At 39.4% G+C, this 18,270-nt stretch overlaps 1 protein-coding gene across 2 annotated transcripts in view; it reads right to left on the minus strand.

Annotated features, from left to right (window-relative positions):
* The window catches only part of MAP3K4 (mitogen-activated protein kinase kinase kinase 4), a 98,680-nt gene that overhangs the window by 41,437 nt on the left and 38,973 nt on the right, over positions 1 to 18,270 (minus strand). The window contains exons 3-5 of one of the 2 annotated variants that reach the window (XM_011975910.1): positions 12,010 to 12,107; positions 8,428 to 8,670; positions 5,635 to 5,781 (exon numbers count right to left, since the gene is read on the minus strand). In XM_011975910.1, coding sequence (XP_011831300.1) covers positions 5,635 to 5,781; positions 8,428 to 8,670; positions 12,010 to 12,075 — 456 coding nt within the window. In that variant the 5' untranslated portion in view covers positions 12,076 to 12,107. The remainder of the gene's footprint in view (positions 1 to 5,634; positions 5,782 to 8,427; positions 8,671 to 12,009; positions 12,108 to 18,270) is intronic. The other variant, XM_011975909.1, reaches the window with a different exon arrangement.

Here is an 18,270-nt window from a genome sequence, read left to right on the forward strand (position 1 = left end):
TTTTTTTTTTTTTTTCTTGAAACAGAGTCTTGCTCTGTTTCCCAGGCTGGAGTGCAATGGCATGATCTTGGCTCACTACAACCGCTGCCTTCCAGGTTCAAGTGATTCTCCTGCCTCAGCCTCCTGAGTAGCTGGGACTACATGCGTGCACCACCATGTCCGGCTAATTTTTGTAATTTCAGTAGAGACGGGGTTTTGCCATGTTGGCCAGGCTGGTCTCGAACTCCTGACCTCAGGTGATCCACCAGCCTCAGCCTCCCAAAGTGCTGGGATTACAGTCGAGAGCCACCACACCCGGCCCCAACTGCTCCTTTTAAACCATAATTTGTACATGTTCTTCTTTAGAAAGCAAAACAAAAGAAAGACCCTGCCCCTTTAAGATTTATGTCATCAGCCACACCACTGGCCCCATCTTCAGACTGTTACCTATGCACTTCTAATCGGCCTTCACCTAACAGTCTTCCCTCCATCTCGGGCTCGGCCACCCTGCCATGGCTTAGCACCATGCGGAAAACCCACCAAACACTTCTTCAGTCCAGCTTCCTGACTGCCTCCATCTCCAGTGGCCGTTCCTCCACTTCTGATGGGGTTCCACCTCGGATCTTGTCATCGCCAGAACTGCTCCAACTCCCACAGCACCAGTCCAAACACCTGATAATAAAGCCTCCTCTCCTCCTTTCAGGAGATTTGTTCAACCCACTGCAACCTGTCTTAGCCCTGTCTGGAACCCCAGTCCACTGACTGCTCATTTTTCTGCAACTCACAGCTCCTTCCTTCGTTCGCTTTCCTCCAGCTTCAGTTCAGATCCCATGGCCTTATCCTCTCAACAGCACTGCTATCAGCATGCCGGCGTCCCCGCTGCTGCCCGCACCCTGCAGCCCCTTACTGTCTTTTCATCTCACCTGTTGGTCAAGACCCCAAAACTGGCTTAAGCCTAACCATCCCATTCCCCCTGCCCACGTTCGAGAAGCCGGCGGACTAACCATAATCACCAGCCACGTAACATTTCTGGGAATTATATTTCTATCTCTACTTAGCTCACCTGCCTTCTCTCTAGAGCCACTAGTTTGAAACCTCCCCATTTTCCTCCAACTGTCAATACCCACCCCCACTCAATCTCAGCAGATGATCTCTACCTCTCCACACAAAAATTGAAGTCATTTGGTATAAAATCTTTCATCTTCCTGGTCCCAAACATGCAAACCTACAGAGTTACATCCTCTCTTCCTCTCTTCTTTATAGCAGAGGAACTACTGTTCCTCCTAATCCCAATGCTTGTGCTTTGAATTTGAGACCCATCTCCTCCAAAAGTCTGAGGAACCTCACCCTTTTTTCATATATACATATTAATACATATATATATATATATTTTTTTTTTTTTTTCCCCATCTCTTTCCCTTAGCAAAGTCAAGCCTGAGGGCTTTCAAATGCCCTCAGCCAATTTAAAACTCCTCACTGGACTCACATCTTCACCACTCACCCAGCTGCAGCAGCTGGACACCCACAGTCAATCCCAACACCTTGTCCACATTTGATCCACCCGAGTCCTGCCATTTCACTATACTATCCTTATACTTCTTTCTGTATGTATGTTACATCCTCTAACCCAAGGACTTGCATGTGCATTCCTGGAATGGCCTTGAACTGTTCCTCTCACATCTGCTCTGGACCTGCAGCCTACTCTCCACCTGCAACCAGAGCCCCCACGGGCTGCCTGGGGTGCCTTCCTCTTGCCGGGCTCCTTTCCCATATGAACTGCACCTGCTACCAAAAAGGGGCTTCTCTTGATCTCTCTCTTTACAAATTAAAAAGCAAAGAGGCTAAAAAAAATTCTAAAAAGTATTCCACAAGTATCACCCAGAATAAACAAATGTTAATATTTTGTCATACTTGCTTTAGGTATGTTGTTGATTTTTCTTTAATTTTTAAGTTCTGGGGTGCATATAGATATTTTTTCAATAAGAAATAAGACACCAGAAAGTTAGTTTCTCCTTTGTTCTCTCTTCACTTCTATCTCTTTCCTCCCTCCCCGGAGGCAATAATGATCATGAATTGAGTATATTTCCTTCTAGTCTATAAGCTTTTAAAAACAAACTCTTATTATAGAAATTACAACATATAGTATTGTTTGGTCTAAGTTTTTCATCTGTTACCTGAACTGGATTATAACGTGTATAAATTTCTGATAAGTTGCAATGCTCCCTCCTCAGAGAAGCCTGACCTCCACACACAGTCAAATCTAACCGCAGTCCACAAAAGACCTGTGCCTTTCCTGAGGGCATTTTTCTCAGCTGCAGTCTTGCTCACAAGGTTCTATAATCACCATGGCCCCCCCATTCTTAAACTCTTAAGAGGGAGTTTATGCTCGGCACTAGTTCCTTGGTCCCCGCATGGTGCCTGCCTGGCACACAGTGGATACCCAGTAATTAATCTGTAGGATGAAAACTTAAGAGCTTCCCTGCTCCTTTGCTCTTTATTCTTCTGCAGAAACTCAAATTGTGTACATGAGCTCTCTCGTGTGTCTTCTACAACTACCACATCTCGCCCATCATTTTCATATTTTCAATCCTTATAAATCCTTTTAAGTGGTTTCCTTAAGGCTATCACATGTTCCTATATCATGTATTATTATGTTTATTGTCTTGGTTACTTCTGAGGCCAGGGACCCAGGAAATGAGGTAACAATTCGTAGCTCGGATTCAGATTTGACGCCTCAAATGCTCACCAAGTGATCTCCTTTGACTTACATGCTTCAGGGTCTGTTTTTCGAGTACAGTGGATGTCGTAACACAGAGTAAAGCCCCCAAGGTCACAGACTTTCTACATCACAACTTGCTCATCACTGCTTCCCCTCCCCCTGCTAAGACAGCTCCCATTCGGCCATCTTCCTGGCAACCAGAGAAAGCTGTGGTGTCACTCGTGCTCCTTCTGTCGGGCAGTTCTTCAGTCAGCAACAGAATCCCTGGAGAGACATGCTCGGCTTCTGTTACGGCTGTCACACCCCTAGATATCAAGGCTCTAGTTAATCTCTGGGTGGGCCTTCTTGGCCTAAGGTGGAAAAGTATTTAGAGCTTGGGTTCATCTTCAGTTTAGTTTACATTTCAAGGCAAATAATTCTAAGTCTTTTGATTTTTGGAAGGGTACGGGAAAGGATACTGTGGCCAATTTCTTCCTTCTCAGAAGAAGGAATTTTTCTGTTTGCTGTTTTCGGTGGGTTTCCAGACAAGGGTGTTGTGTGAAACATAATTTGATTGCCAATTCAATTGCTATTCTCTCCTTCCTTCCTAATAGAAACACTGATTTTGTTTGGGCTCCCCTAGTCCTCAGAACACACCACTGCCCTGATCCTTCTAGCACATTATAGCCCATAATTTTAAAACACTGACAGTTTCCAGTTTTTTCATCTGTGAGAAAAGAGATGCAGATAATTGACAGCAATGCCAAAACTAAACTCTAAGCCTTTCTAAAACTAACTAGCTGGGAATGTTGGTAAGTCACTTAGCCTAGGCTTCCACTATCACACAGGCTCACCAATGGCACAGAAACCAGCTGACCAGGAAGGCGTGGTTCACATGCCTGATGCTCCTCACCCTGCTGCCCTGCCACTACAGGATAAAGGGCCAGCAAAGACAGCTTGTGAAGCAAAGCATATTCTGTCTTCTTAAACTTCTGGTTTAGTTACCCATAAAGAGAGAAAAATAATAATTTGCTTGTTGCTTTTTTCCACAACTTTTCAAGATAAAGATTTTTTTGACATAAGAAACAGATAGTGGGCAAGTGTGGTAGCTAATGCCTACAATCTCAGCACTTTGGGAGGCCAAGGCGGGAGGATCACTGAGCCCAGGAGTTCAAGACCAGCCTGGGCAACACAGTGAGACTCTGACTCTACAAAAAAATTTTTAAAAATTAGCCAGGTGTGGTGGCACACGCCTGTAGACCTAGTGACTAGGGAGGCTGAGGCAGGAGGATCGCTTGAGCCCAGGAGGTTGAGACTACAGGAAGCCGTCAACACACCACTGCATTTCAGTCTAGGTGACAGAGCAAAACCCTGTCTCAAAAAAGAAAATAAATATATAGTATTATATATAGTATTTCAAAATACAACCATTTTACACACTTAGGTCTTTTATACAGAATAATTTCTAACTCATTAAAATGATTTCTTGCAATATGCCAGATATAATATGTCTCATTCCCAGCCACATTCTTCCTTCTCTACTTCTACTCCAGAGGCTGGAAAGCTCAACATGTGAATTCCCAGCCTCCATGACAACAGTGAGGCCATGCAACAGGTCTGGTCAACAAGAGGCAGGGGAAATTTGCTGGGTGGGGTTGCCGGGAGAGCTCCTATTGCTCTGATAAAAAGGTCTGGACTTAGCTGGTAAGGTCTGTTTCCCCTTTTCTTCCTGCTTAGAAAGTGAGAGTGGTATCTGCAGGTGCTGCAGCCATCCTTAAAGAGGACACAGTAAATGTTAAGCAAGAATGCATGCACCCCACCTACAAGGACACAGTTTTCTTTATTATTTCATAACCTGTCACATTATGTAATCATCTATGCATATGCCCTAATGAATCTAAGGTGTACTTACGATAATGAACACTATCAGACATTATGGAAAACAAGAGAATTTCAAGTTATAGTCCTTGGCTCATGAAGCTTTCAGTCTCATTAGGGCAACCTGAGAAAAGAGTCTCTGTTTAAATGTTAAATCATATAGTTCTAATTGTAACTGCTAAAAAGGGTTCAAAGAAGGTATAGATAAACATAGGCTAAAAGTTCAAACTGTCAGATAAAGCTTTCTAGAGAAAAATAAAACCTGAAAGTAAGCCTTAAATAGGCATAGAAAGTGGAGGAGGGGGCATTTCCACCAGGAAAGAAGAATGTGAACAGAGGTTAAAAGCACAGGGCACATTCAGTGTATGTGAGAAGACAGGAGGTCTCTTTTTAGGATAAAATAAAAATAGGTCTACTCCTGCCCAAACTATTTACAAGTCCTCAAATGTGCCAGGTTCCTTAACTAACCCTTAACTCATCTTTTTAAGATTCAGCTTCCTCACTGGAAGTGCCTCCCAGACAACTCAGCAAGCTTCTCTGCTAGCACCTAGCCCTCGGGGGTGTTAGCATTCACCATGCCTAGTCCCACCAGACTCTGAGTGTCTTGTTGCTCTTCAACGCTCCCTGAGCCATGCAAGGTCCCCAGCACATTCTAGGTATTATAAAAATGGCTGATGACAGATGGTTCACTAACGTAGGACCATATTTTGATTCTACTTCTGAGCCATTCTGCCATAAGATGAACTATTCTACAAGTAAAGAATGAACTAGGTTAACATTTGTCAAAAATGTCCTCCAACTTAAAAACAATTGAGAATTTTTAAAATGCGGATTTCAGAGAAACACATGTAATCTAATACCAGATGGAAAGACTCTGATTCAAGATCACCACCACCGCCCCCCACAACACGCACACACAAGCAATACTTTCAGGGATCATTTCTATAATTCATTACTAGAGAAGTTTATCGGAATGGGTATGCCAACGTTGTTTGCAAAACAAGGAAACACAGGCTTACTTTTTTTAAAAAAGAAAGAAACAAAGAAAGAAAGAAAAATTCCTCCCCACTGCTTCTGACCATAAGCATTTTATGCAGATCCTCTTCAAAAGCGTCAATGTTGCAGTCGGGCTTCTCCAAGTCCTCCAGAACCTCCTGCAGCATGAACTGGTAGTACTGCTTCATCAACAGGCCTCCCTTCAGGACCTCCTTACACTCTCTCACCAGCTGCAAAACAACACGCACAGGTTCCAGCAGCCATCAACTCCAACCAGACAGTCAGTGTTTTACATCTTCCTACTTAAATCTTCAAGACACTCAGAAGGAACCTTGTCTCTAAAAACCCTACAATAGTTTCTAGATTCTTGATCGGTTCATTTTATGTAAATACCTTAGTAGTCTCAATTGAGTAGCAACAAAATAGTGAAAATAAAATAATTTAACACTGCAGCATGGATACACAGAGAAAATGTCATATAGGTAATTACTGCTTTGCTAAAATAAATTCTCTTACCAACAAACTTAGATAGAAAGTAAATCCCATAGAATAAAATCAATTTTTCTACGAATTCACATTAAAAGAAATGTGAAAAAACTCCTAATGAAATTGGAAAATTTTAATAAAAAACATAATAAAGATTCAAAGGTACTTATATACCACAAAGCAGGCGGCCTTCACAATAATTCAGCATAGTTTACATACTGCGATTTGTGGCCCAGTCTACCATCAAAAAATAACCAGCAAAACCAACCAACCAACTTAATATTATGTGATGAAATCAGATAAAAATCAACGGAAAAAACAAAGGATAGGCAATTTTGCAATATATAGATCGAATAGGTAAATAGGTAATAACCTGCCAAATGTTGGCAGAAGGTTTAAATGAGACAACCTGGAAAGCCCTTCCCATTAATAAAAAGACTGAGACACGACGTACGCAAATTCTAATGAACAGGGACTATAGTATGAGATCACACAGTCACGTTCGTTTTCATACACGTTAGCGAAACCTTCACTGCTGCTAATAGAAAGGTAAACTGATACAAACTTTCTAAAGTCTAAAAATGTATGACTCATCTATTTACTGTTATGTTTTACACTTAAGAAATAATCAGAGATCTAAACTAAGATTTCTATACAAGCATATTTATCACAATGTTATTTAAATCAATGGTGATTAACCAAATAAACTGTGATGTGCCTATACAGTAGACTACTATTGCAGCTATTTAAATTCTTGCTTTTGAAAAATACTTAAAGGGAAAAAAATCGCACACACACATACTTACTTGTATGTGTAGGAAGTTATGTGCAGGAAAAACAAATGGATGGAAATACACCAAAATGTTATAGCAGTTATCTCTGAATGTCAGAATAACAGGTTTTTAAAATTATTTTTGATTTTGATTTTTGTTTGTATCATCTTTTAGACTTTTCTAAATTTCTAAAATAAACACAGATTGCTTTTATTGACAGAAGTCTCTCCCAGAAATGTTTTAAAAGTAATTATCCACTGTAAGAGAGCTATGGCTACAGTAAAATCTAACAAAAAGTGTTCTGTTCAGATTATATAATTATCAATTTATCTATTAAAGATGTCACTTAGGTGCTTATAACTGATCTTTGAATGCATTTAAACCAAAATTTCTACTTTCTTTTTACTCTAGCAATGCTACATTAATCTAAGTATTGTTTTTATTTTTCAAAGTATTACAACATACATTACTATTTAGTCCTCACAATAGCCCCATGAGCAAAAGACAAACTCCACCTTGCTTTACCAGGCTGTATTTCTGAAGTAAAGCAGGCTATATTTCTGAAGTATTTCTTTTATAGAGAAGGGAGCTGAGAAGTTTTTTATCAAAATGTCCTAGATAACCACTGCGACGCTGAGGATGAGTTAAAAGCAAGGGCCAAGTGGACAGCAAGACAATAACCAGAAACAAGATGGTGAGAAGGACGGGGAGCTAATGTGGAAACAGAGCTCTGGTTGGTGCTGGGTATGAACCGAAGGGATGGAAATGAGACACAGGAGACAATCTCCAAATGACTTTCATTCGTCATTCTATTCTACTCCTAATTAAACAAACAAATCCTATTTTGTACCTAGTGTATGACCTGTATTCACCTGCCTTCCCTCAATCTGTACTGCTCACCTATGCTCTGTCTCATCATTCACAGAGCCGGGGAGCTCTTAGCCCTTCAATCCCTATGGGACAGACACGTACAATCTACAAAAAACATACCAATCTTTCTTCTTTTGGGGACAAGGTCTGGAAATTTTTATTTTATATGGCGAATGTCAATATGTTAATATCACAAATCATAAATACAGACCCTCTTCAGCACTCACTCTGCTGGATACAACTGCTTCCACCCATTCCTCTGCCGCTCCTGGGATAGCAAACACCCGTAAGACCCCACCCAGAATGAACAACAACGAAGAAATCATAAGCTGTCACTACTGTTTAAACCACACCACTGCTTAAGCAAGCAAAAAGTCCAAACCCCTCCCCTATGCCTATTCTAGACATTTATCTATTTATATGTACTTCAAATAGAAAAAAAAATAAATTTAAGAATCTTATACTCTACCTCTAACGAATGAATTTTAAATTTTAGTCTTCAAAGACTGAAACTTTAAAACACTTAGAACAAGGAAGTGGATGACAGAAAGGATGAGCCACAATCTTATCTTTGAGGACCGTACATAAAGAACATTTTTAATTAGCCTAAAAAACACGGCTTAAAACCATGGACATTCATTTCTCACTATTTGCGACAATTAAGAAAAAAAAGGAACTCTTAAAATAAAAATGGTAAGCCTGTAGGATAATAATTGCTAAATATTTTAAAGAGTCTTTGAAGCAAACCTGCTTAATACTCAAGAGAGATGGTTCTCCAGCAGGTCTTTGCTCCAGTCTTAACTTCAGACACTCATGGATGACATTCAGAAGGACTCGGCAGAGAACTAGGAAGGCAGGTTCGAATGAAGGTAAATCCATGGCCTTCAGCTCCTCCCACGACACAGCGCTGCATTTCTGCTCAGATGAAGGCGGTGTCCTTGACAACTGCACATAATCTGAACCCCACATGGGATCTGGAAATTCAGAAAACTATAACAAAAATTCAACAGGCACAGATTAAAAGAGCATACAAGACAATGTCCTATGGTTGTGGTTACAAACTATGATTCTCTACAACGTGCTAATGAATCTACAAAATTCTAATTTTACAGGGAAAAAAATATTTAATAATCTAATGAATTCAATAATTCAACATTTTCAACATAGATCCTAAAAGTTCTAAGAATGCTGGAAACTATAATGAGAACTAAAACCAAATTGCAATACTTTTATCAAAAAAGTATATTAGAAAAAGAATCAGGTTCATCTTTAACATTTTTGCATCACACTCGAAATGATCAGAACACTTTATTTTTAAGGTTATATACAGCGCTATCCAAAACTATCTCTAGACTGGATAAAAAAACCACAAAATTACTAAAATTAGAAAAAACATTACAAAATCAAGTAACAGCTCATCCTACGTAGGCATTTATGAAAAACAAAAACTAATCAGTTCCACTAGTTCTTCTGTTCATTTGTTCTCCTGAGCTGTCCTGAACGACGCTGACAGAAAAATAAAAAAATTGTTAAGATCAACCTGGTTGGCACGACTCAGTTATCTGTTGATGTTTCCTGGGAACCCTAGTGTTGCATTGTTCCCTACTCCACCACCACTCCCCCGGTTCTTTTAGCTGTTCCTCTCAAATTCCTTACACCTTTCCCCATAAAGTAGGGGATCTGGAGTGTTGGGAGTGCTCTCTCTCCACCTGGCCACTCCTCCCTGGCTCCCCAAGGCCCCTGCTTCTCCTCCCTTTGGTCCTCACCCACCTTCTCCCTGCTCCATGGAAACTGTTTATTCCCTCCCCATCATTCCCCACCAGAACCCCTACTCCCTGCCATGAGAGTATTTCACATTCCACCATAACTTGGTGACACAACTTCCTGAGGGCAAGGACTTTCACTTCCTTAACACTATACTACCAAGGACCGTCCCCACGCCTGGCACTGATTACAGCAGGCAGTAACTGTTGCTGCGTTCATGAATGATATCCTCATCTGACACTTCCAAGTGCTGCCCCCGACCTGCCCGTCTACCAAATATGGCCCAAACAACTTGAGCTACTATGGAAGATCCTCCTTTATGCAGTCTCACCCTCCAGCGCTGCCTTCTTTCCTGCCTCCACCTGACACGTTCAACCAACCCTCACACACGTGTGCCGTCACCAATCTCGCTGCCCATGCTTCCTCCCCACCTGGAAATGCTCACCTCTTTATTTTCCACTTCAAAATCCTTAGTTTTCAAGGTTCGCCTCATGATACCTTTCCAGTGACTTTCTTCTCGCCCCCAACAGCGTGCCAACTAGAACACTCTAAACCCTGAGTTTACCTTGACTTTCATGATAGAGACTGTGTGGCTTAATGAGAAAACAACCAAGATCCAAAAATCAGAAAAGCTGGTTCCGAGTCAATTAGCGATGTGATTCTGGAAGCACTGAGTAGTCTCTCAGGGCTGGTTTCTTCATTTTAAAAACAGAGCTATCATCTACTTCTTACCAAGATTAAACAGCATGCTGTACATATGGGAAAAACACTTTAAAAACATACTACATATAACGTTTGTAAAATCACCACTGTTAACATGTTGGTCTCTCCTACTGGACCATTAGTTGCTTTACAGCAAATACAAGCAGCCATATCTTAAGTCAGGTTTGCACAAACTCCCACAACAGGACTCAACGAATCACAAAGAGCCTCAGCTGCAGAGTGGACTAATTTTTATGGCTATTATCTTCTTCAGGATGGTTCCCTGTTTCCGTGTTTTTCGCATTTCCAACAGACAGCTTGGCTTTCACTAATTAATGCCCATTCATGGCCTTCCACACTTTTCTTTCCTTGAACCATACATGCAGATGTTTAACATGCTTTATCAATTCTACTAAATAGTCCTCAAATCCATCTTCTCCTCTACACTCTAACTGCCTTAACTCACAGTGGATCTTCAACTGTTTTTCTGATTACAACACGTCAATCTACGGACCTCCCAATAACTCACAAAGTGATTTTGTTCGAAGGCTTGTCTTAGCCCTTCTAATGTAAAATGCAATGCTTCACTGACAGCCCTAAGTGTGAGACACTTTATTTAGCCTAATGGCCTGGTCCCTGCATAGATCTTGATCCTTATCTCCTGCCACCACCTTTGTCTCCTTTACCCATAACAAACATGCCTCTGTGCTTTTGCACAAATTAATCCCTTTCATTATCAGAAGTTCTGATCTGCTGACAGTGTCCTGTCCCTGGTGAACTCTTCCTTTCATTAGGAAGAAGCCCAGATGCCACCCTCCTCTATGAAGTTTTCCGTGACTGCCTCAAATAACTCATTTAATCTCTCCCGTTTCTCACAGTATTTGTGCCTTGCAAATGCTTCCTCCATTGTATTTATCATGCTTTACTGTAATGCATTATTTTATCTATTTACCCATTAGATCATCATTTCCATGAAAAAGATTGTTTATCTCCAGTTAACTACGGGTCTCTAAAACTTAGCTCGGTACCTGCCTCGTAATAGATGCTGAACAAATGTTTGATGAATAAATTAATAGGTAAACACTCCTATAAAAGTGCCAGTGTCTCTTCTTCCCCAGCTATTAACAATCTAACACTAAAGAATGGAACATATGATATCATCAACCTTGTTAACAAGTTCTTAGTCCTCAAATTCCCTGTTGTACTGCTTAATGCCAACAGTAATTATTATAGTGATAGGCTGACAAGCTCTACAGTTTTAAAAGTGGATGCTTTGATTTTCAAAAAAATAACATATACACTTGGCATAACTGAGATACATTTAACGACAGAAATGAGGATATGCCTTCTTCTTAGTATAAAATTCCTATAAAAATTAAATGCCTGAAAACAAAAATTCTTCTGTTTCTTAAAACATAGACTTTTAATCTACTATAACCTGACATGAAGTAACGTTAGTACATAAGCACTAAAATATAAAGTTGGTAGAACATACTGAGTGTTTCCACGTAGTAATCTGCATTAGCACTAAAGAAAACAAGATTAATTTATCCTTCTACATCTAATACATACTTCTGCACTTAAATTAGTACACACTTGGGTTTCCCTAACAGGCAAGAATTTCTAAAATAGCCACTAAAATAATTACTTGTGACAAATGTGGTCAGGGTTGTGAAAGGAAAATAAATCTTGGAGCCCTCAAATCATTAAGCTAAAGGCAAAAGTCAAGCTGGGAACTGCTTAGGGCAAACCTGCCTCCCACCCTATTCCCTCTGCTCACTGAGATCGATGCATATCTGATTGCCTCTTTTGGAAAGGCTAATTAGAAATTCAAAAGAATGCAACGTTTTGTCTCTCACCTACCTGTGACCTGCAAGAACCATCCCTGCTTCGAGTTGTCCTGCCTTTCTGGATGGAATCAATGTACATCTTACATATACTGATTAATGTCTCATGTCTCCCTAAAATGTATAAAACCAAGTTGTGCCCCAACCACCTTGGGCACATGTCGTCCGGATGTCCTGAGGCTGTGTCACAGGCATGCTCTCGTCTTTAACCCTGGCAAAATAAACTTTCTAAAGTAACAGACCTGTCTCAGATATTCAGGGTTCACAGCTTAAGGTATGCCTAAGTAAAGGCTTTGGACAATATAAATGCTTCCCTCCACCGCCTTCGGTATAATGACATCAGAAAACAATGTTTTATACAACTCAGCAAACTTTCTAAGATAAAATTCTAAACAATTCTTTTGGGATTCCAAGCAGTCCCAGCCTGCTGACTTTCTTTACAGGCTCGCTGAGCCAAAGGCAGGATCCCTAGTTTTCAAAAAGTGCAAGACCACATTGCCTGGGAGAGCCAACGGCCAGACCTCCAGTGACGGAGGAAACCCCTTCCTGCTGGAGGTGCCTGGTATGTCAATACATGTCCAAACAGAGAGGAGCAGATGGTTCAAAAATTCAGCACTTCAGAGGAAACAGCAATTTCCTTAAGAGGAGACCAAAGGGAAGAATCAGAACAGCTGGGTTCAATTAATACCGATTTAATGTAGAAAATAGGAGAGAACAATAAAAATACTCTAATACGAGATCTCATTAAAGTCCTCTAGAAAATAATAAATTAAGACTTCTGAAATAAACTCAAGAAAGACAGTGAAAATAGAATGAACACGGCTAAAACTGATTTAATAATCTAGAATTAACTGCAGAAATTACTACTATAACTCAGCAAAAAAAAAAAAAAAAAAAAAAGATGAAATGGAAACTTTGAGTAAAAACAAGAGACATGGAAGTCAGATCCAAGGGCTCAAACATAAGAACAATCGGAAAAGGGGAGAAAAGCATTTGGTATAGTCAAAATATCACTAAGACTTCGTGAAGGAGCAGTGGCCTCTGAATAGGGACAAACTCAAAGTACAATTCATTTACCTCCTCTGAAAAACTATTCGAAGTATGGCTATGGTAGAGTCTAGTTAAATGACAACTAGACTGAAATAAAAAAATCACAAGATAGGGAAAGAAAAACAGCAAACGAAGTGAAAAGCCGTAAATTTAACAAAACTTTTTAGGTTGTGCATCCCTAATCTGAAAACCCCAAATCCGAAATGCTCCAAAATCCAAAACTTTTTCAGCACTGACATGTTTGGGATGCTCAACTGGTATCCATTCTTGCAAATACTCTAAAAACCAAAAAACCCTGAAGTCCAAAACACTTCTGGTCCCAAGCATATCGGATAACGGATTTTCAATCTCTATAGGCAGATATAACTATATGATGATAATTTGGATATTGGCTATAATTTGAGTTCTAGAATGAAATATTAAAAACACAATTTTAAGTACACTATAAAGAAAAGACCTGGATCTTGCATTCCAAATTATTACAATAAAACCCACGAGCGCAGAAAGGTACAGTGCAGTGCAGGAACACGTATCTGTCATCATCTTATTCCAGTGAAGAGTACAGGATCACACACGGTGGAAAACCCCAGATCAAGCCCAGCCACACTGGGAAGATTCAATAATATAAGGACATGTATAAAAATGCATAGTAAATTCTTATAATTTTATGTTGCCTTGGCATGCACTTTGAATCTAAGTGGCACCTTCTCATAGCAGAAGCAGGGCTCTGTCACCCTTGACATAGGGTGTAGTTCTACACTGCCTCCCAGTTTCTCAACGCGGCTGATCCAGATACCTGCCTTATACAACTTCCTCCTGGTGACCACCTCCCTATGGACAGCTACACAGCCTGCTTCACTGGATCTGACCCTCCTACCTCTCATGGACAGTGCAGACACAGCACTGTGACTACCTCAGTAACAGCATGACCTCCTGGAACTTGTGCTTGCTTGCTTTAAACCCACCAATTAAACCTCCCGGAGGGAAACCTGTTTGGACAATACCTTGGACTCTATGAAGGCGCTGGCCCATGGGTCCCTCCCTCTACCCCTGCTTGCATTTCCTGATCTCTGCGTGAGCAGCCTCTAGGTGTGCCGTGTACCCTCCAGAACCTGCAAGTAATAAAATCTTTATTTCCATCTTGTATCTCTTCTAATCATTGAAAGGGTGCTCTCCATCTTAGAGATTCAATATTAAGACTAAGAAATGTAATTACAATAATAATTCTGATGTCATGCTGTGTGGATCTGACAAATCCACAATAAAGTCCATGTGGAAGAAAGTAATGTGCAAAAATAAAAACAGCACAGAAACTTCTGGAAAGAAAGAATGGGCAAAACTGTCCTACAAGACACCAAACCTTACTAATAAGTCTACTCTATTTAAAATAGAAAAATCCTGCACAGTAATAAACAGATCAGAACACAGAAACATACCCAATTATCTATAATTTAATGTTAAAAAAAGGAGGCAGCAGTTTAAAGAAGTTGGAAAATAATGGGTTATCTAATATATGTTATAAGCAATTAACAGAAAAATGACATGCTTACCTCATACTATACCTCACAGTATCATAAGTAGCATTCATTTCTAAAATTATGTATTTTAGAAATTCTTACTGGTTATTATGGGAAATCAAAGTATGTATTAAACACAAAAATACACGCTGAACAATACATTTGGAAAAAGAAATTCCCAATGTAGTAAAATCTAAAGATAGAGTTCTGCATTAGGTTAAACTATATAAAAATTCCCAGTTTCGATCATTGAAAATGATCAAATATTGGCAATTTAGTACAGGTCAAACTGAAAAAAAGAATTATGGGGAAAAGTGGTGGTAACAGGGTTTCAATTCCCCTTCAACGTCCTCTCATAAAAATGGAGCAATGAGGACAGCAAAACCAAAACTCTGTGAGAAAAACTTTCAACAAAACTAGATGAAAAGCGGTCTTCATGACTCCCCAAAGAGAAGAGGTGGCGGGAAAACCACGAACAATTCCAAGCGCCATGTGGTATCAGCATGAGTGGAGGGAAGCAGAGGAAATTAACAGGGTGTCTGATGGGCGTAAAGGGGCAGATTCCCAAGTCATGATGAGTGCTCTATGAAAAGCTCACAGAGTCTACAGGGAACTTCTGTGAAATTAGGACTTATTTTGGCACTATTCATGAGTGAAGGCAAGGAGTTGGCAGTAAGGTCTGAAAGGGCTGGAGTGGTTTAGGCCCCATAATATCTTAAAACTAGTATCCAAAATTCCCTTCCAGGAATTCTGGGCTCCACACCAAGAAAAAAACTGCTCAACTGAAATCCAACTCCCCAGTAAAGGATAATAGGAGGAAAGGGAAGAGGAGATCGAGAACATGGGAAGAACAGTCCACAGACCTCAAACAGTAACAGACCTCAAACAGTAACAGAGAAGATGGTTTGAAACTTGAGAAGAAGGTACTGAGAGCTCCGATCCCAAACACTTTCCTAACTCCCTCTCTCCTTTAAATTCATGGTAACAAGTATCATGTTTAAAAATAAGCAACAGAAAAAAACTGTTGTAGAATCTAGCACAAGGTTATTATAAGCAGAGAGAGAAAAAGGAGAATAATCCTCCAGACAGTGAGCACTTGCCAGAAAGATATGTCCACTAAACAGATGAGAACTGTAGCCCGATTTCTGAAATAAGCTAAAAGAAATGAAGAAAATCATAAAAAATATAAAGAATGACATAAATTAGAATTTTTTTAAAAAACCCAGTGATAGAAAGAATTTAATTTTTAAATCAAAAATCAAGTCAATTTTATTTCCCAAATCAAAAACAAACTAGAAGGCACATAAGAGCAAATAAACAAAACAGGTAATACCTTCACAGAAATGAAGTCAACAAAAGAGAACTTTGTAACTCAAAAAGAAACTAAGAAAAAGAAAAGGTCTGAAATGAAGTGACAGAGAAGGCAGGCAAAGTAGATCCAAAATATATAAAGAGCCGTTCCCAAAGAGAATTGGGTCAGTGAAGCAAAAAAAAAATGTGAAACTGTAAGTTAAGAAACTCACGAGAAATTTAAAAACAGACTGACAAAAAAACAAAACTATGGATTAAAAGTATATACCATGTATCTGAAAATATCAAATTGGAAAAACCAACACCATGTAAAACCAGCAGAGTTTGAAGACCAAAAAAAAAAAAAAAAAAAAAAAAAACTTTAGGTATTCAGCAAACAAACAAAACAAAGGTCTTGTAAGTGGAAACAAAAAATCACATTGCCATCAGACCTTTCAACATCAATGCTTCCTGTCAAAAGACAATGAATAACAAATTGATCCAGGGAAAGAAAATATAAACCAAAGACTTTATGGACAGCCAAACAAACTTCCAAGCATAAATGTTGCAAACTGTTAGAAACATGGAAGAACTCAGGAAAGGCTGTCCTCCTGAGTCCTTACTTAGAAATCTACTAAAGAACAGGTGTCACTCAACCAGAATGACGCAAGAGACTGGGACATACTAATTAAAAATGAGCCTTCAAGCAAAATGCGAAACTTCTATCTACATGTCTATTATAAATATTTTATCTACACACATACACACAACCCTGAAGAACTGAGACTAAATGACAGCTATGAGGGAGAAAGTATTGTCATACATGGCTGTATGACCTGACAATATAGATATACCACACCACTAACATCTGGGGAAAAGGAAAGAGCATATGAAATGCCTTAGCATTTCACTGGCAGTAAAAGAAAATTACTTCAAATGAAAACTTGAGAAATAAAAGGATAATTCCAATAGCTCAAAGTTGGGAACTAAGAGATTAAAAAATTGAAGGGGGGATATTAAGGGTATTATGTAAAGATATTAATACAAAGACATCTTGGGGAAAATAAACTCATCTTAAACATTAAAAGTAAATAAATAAACAAAACTACATACTTCCAAAAAGCTTACACTAAGAAATAGAAGGATAAAACATAAAATGTTTTAAAAGATTATCCCTGTCAGAGAAGCTAAACTTCTTTGCGAATACATTTAGATTTTCTTGTAAAATCAAGTATTTTACATAATTGTAATAAAAACAAATTAAAAACCAATACCTAAAAATAAAATTTTAGGAAATCTATGAATAGATCAACAAAATGTGGTATAGCCATACAATGGAATATTATTCAGCCATAAAAAGAAATGATACATACCACAGCAAAGATGAGCCTTGAAAACATTATGCAAATGAAAGAAGCCAGTCTCAAAAGACCACATACTGTATGACCCCATTTATATGACCCCAAATATTAAAAGACAGAAAGTAGATTAGCGGTTGCCTAGGGATGGGGCTAGTGAGCACAGGAATTGTGGAGGTGACAGCTAAAGGGTACAGGACTTCGTTTAGGGGCAATGAAAATGTTCCAAAGTTAGACAGCGAGGATGGCTGCAGCGGCGATGGTTGCACAACTCCAAATATAGAGAACCACTGAGCACTTTAAAACAGTGAATTTTATGCTATGTAAATTATATCTCAATAAAGCTATTACTTTGGAAATACAGTAGAAAAAAGAAGAGAATTTAATTGTATATCTAGTCAGTGGCAGAGCCACGAGAAGAAGTGTTCCAAAGGTCTTTAAAATGCAGTTATCTGATGTTACATCCACAGAGGGTTATAACCTAAGGATGGTCAAAAACAAAACTGGAACTGGTTTCCAATAATCACACTGAGATGATTGTGTATTCTGGAATATAGTCAGTATCTGATATTTTATCACGCCGGTATCACAGAATATTAGGCCTCTCAATAAAAAAGAAAAGTGGTGATATATGGATTAAGTCAGAAGAGATTAAGCAAAAATCTGAAATCCTGAATTTGAATCAGAAGTATCAGAAAGGACTTGTGATGCATTTTGTGTATGTGTTTTCATCTGTCCACTAAAGAGTAAAACAATGACAAGCCACAATTTCAGTTGCAATGAACAATGCTGGTGTCCAGACTGTGGTCTTAGAATACACCATTTCTCAATAAAAGGAACTAGGGTTCCTTAAAAATATATCTGATTCTCAGCAGCCAGGCGCAGTGGCTGGTGCCTGTACTCTCAGCACTCTGGGAGGCCAAGGCGGGCAGATAACTTGAGGTCAGAGTTTGAGACCGGCCTGGCCAACATGATGTAACCCTGTCTCTACTAAAAATACAAAAAATTATCTGGGTGTGATGGCACATGCCTGTAATCCCAGCTCTCAGGTGGCTGAGGCAC

This window comes from Mandrillus leucophaeus, unplaced genomic scaffold (genome assembly GCF_000951045.1).
Source record: "Mandrillus leucophaeus isolate KB7577 unplaced genomic scaffold, Mleu.le_1.0 Scaffold160, whole genome shotgun sequence".
NCBI lineage: Eukaryota > Metazoa > Chordata > Mammalia > Primates > Cercopithecidae > Mandrillus > Mandrillus leucophaeus.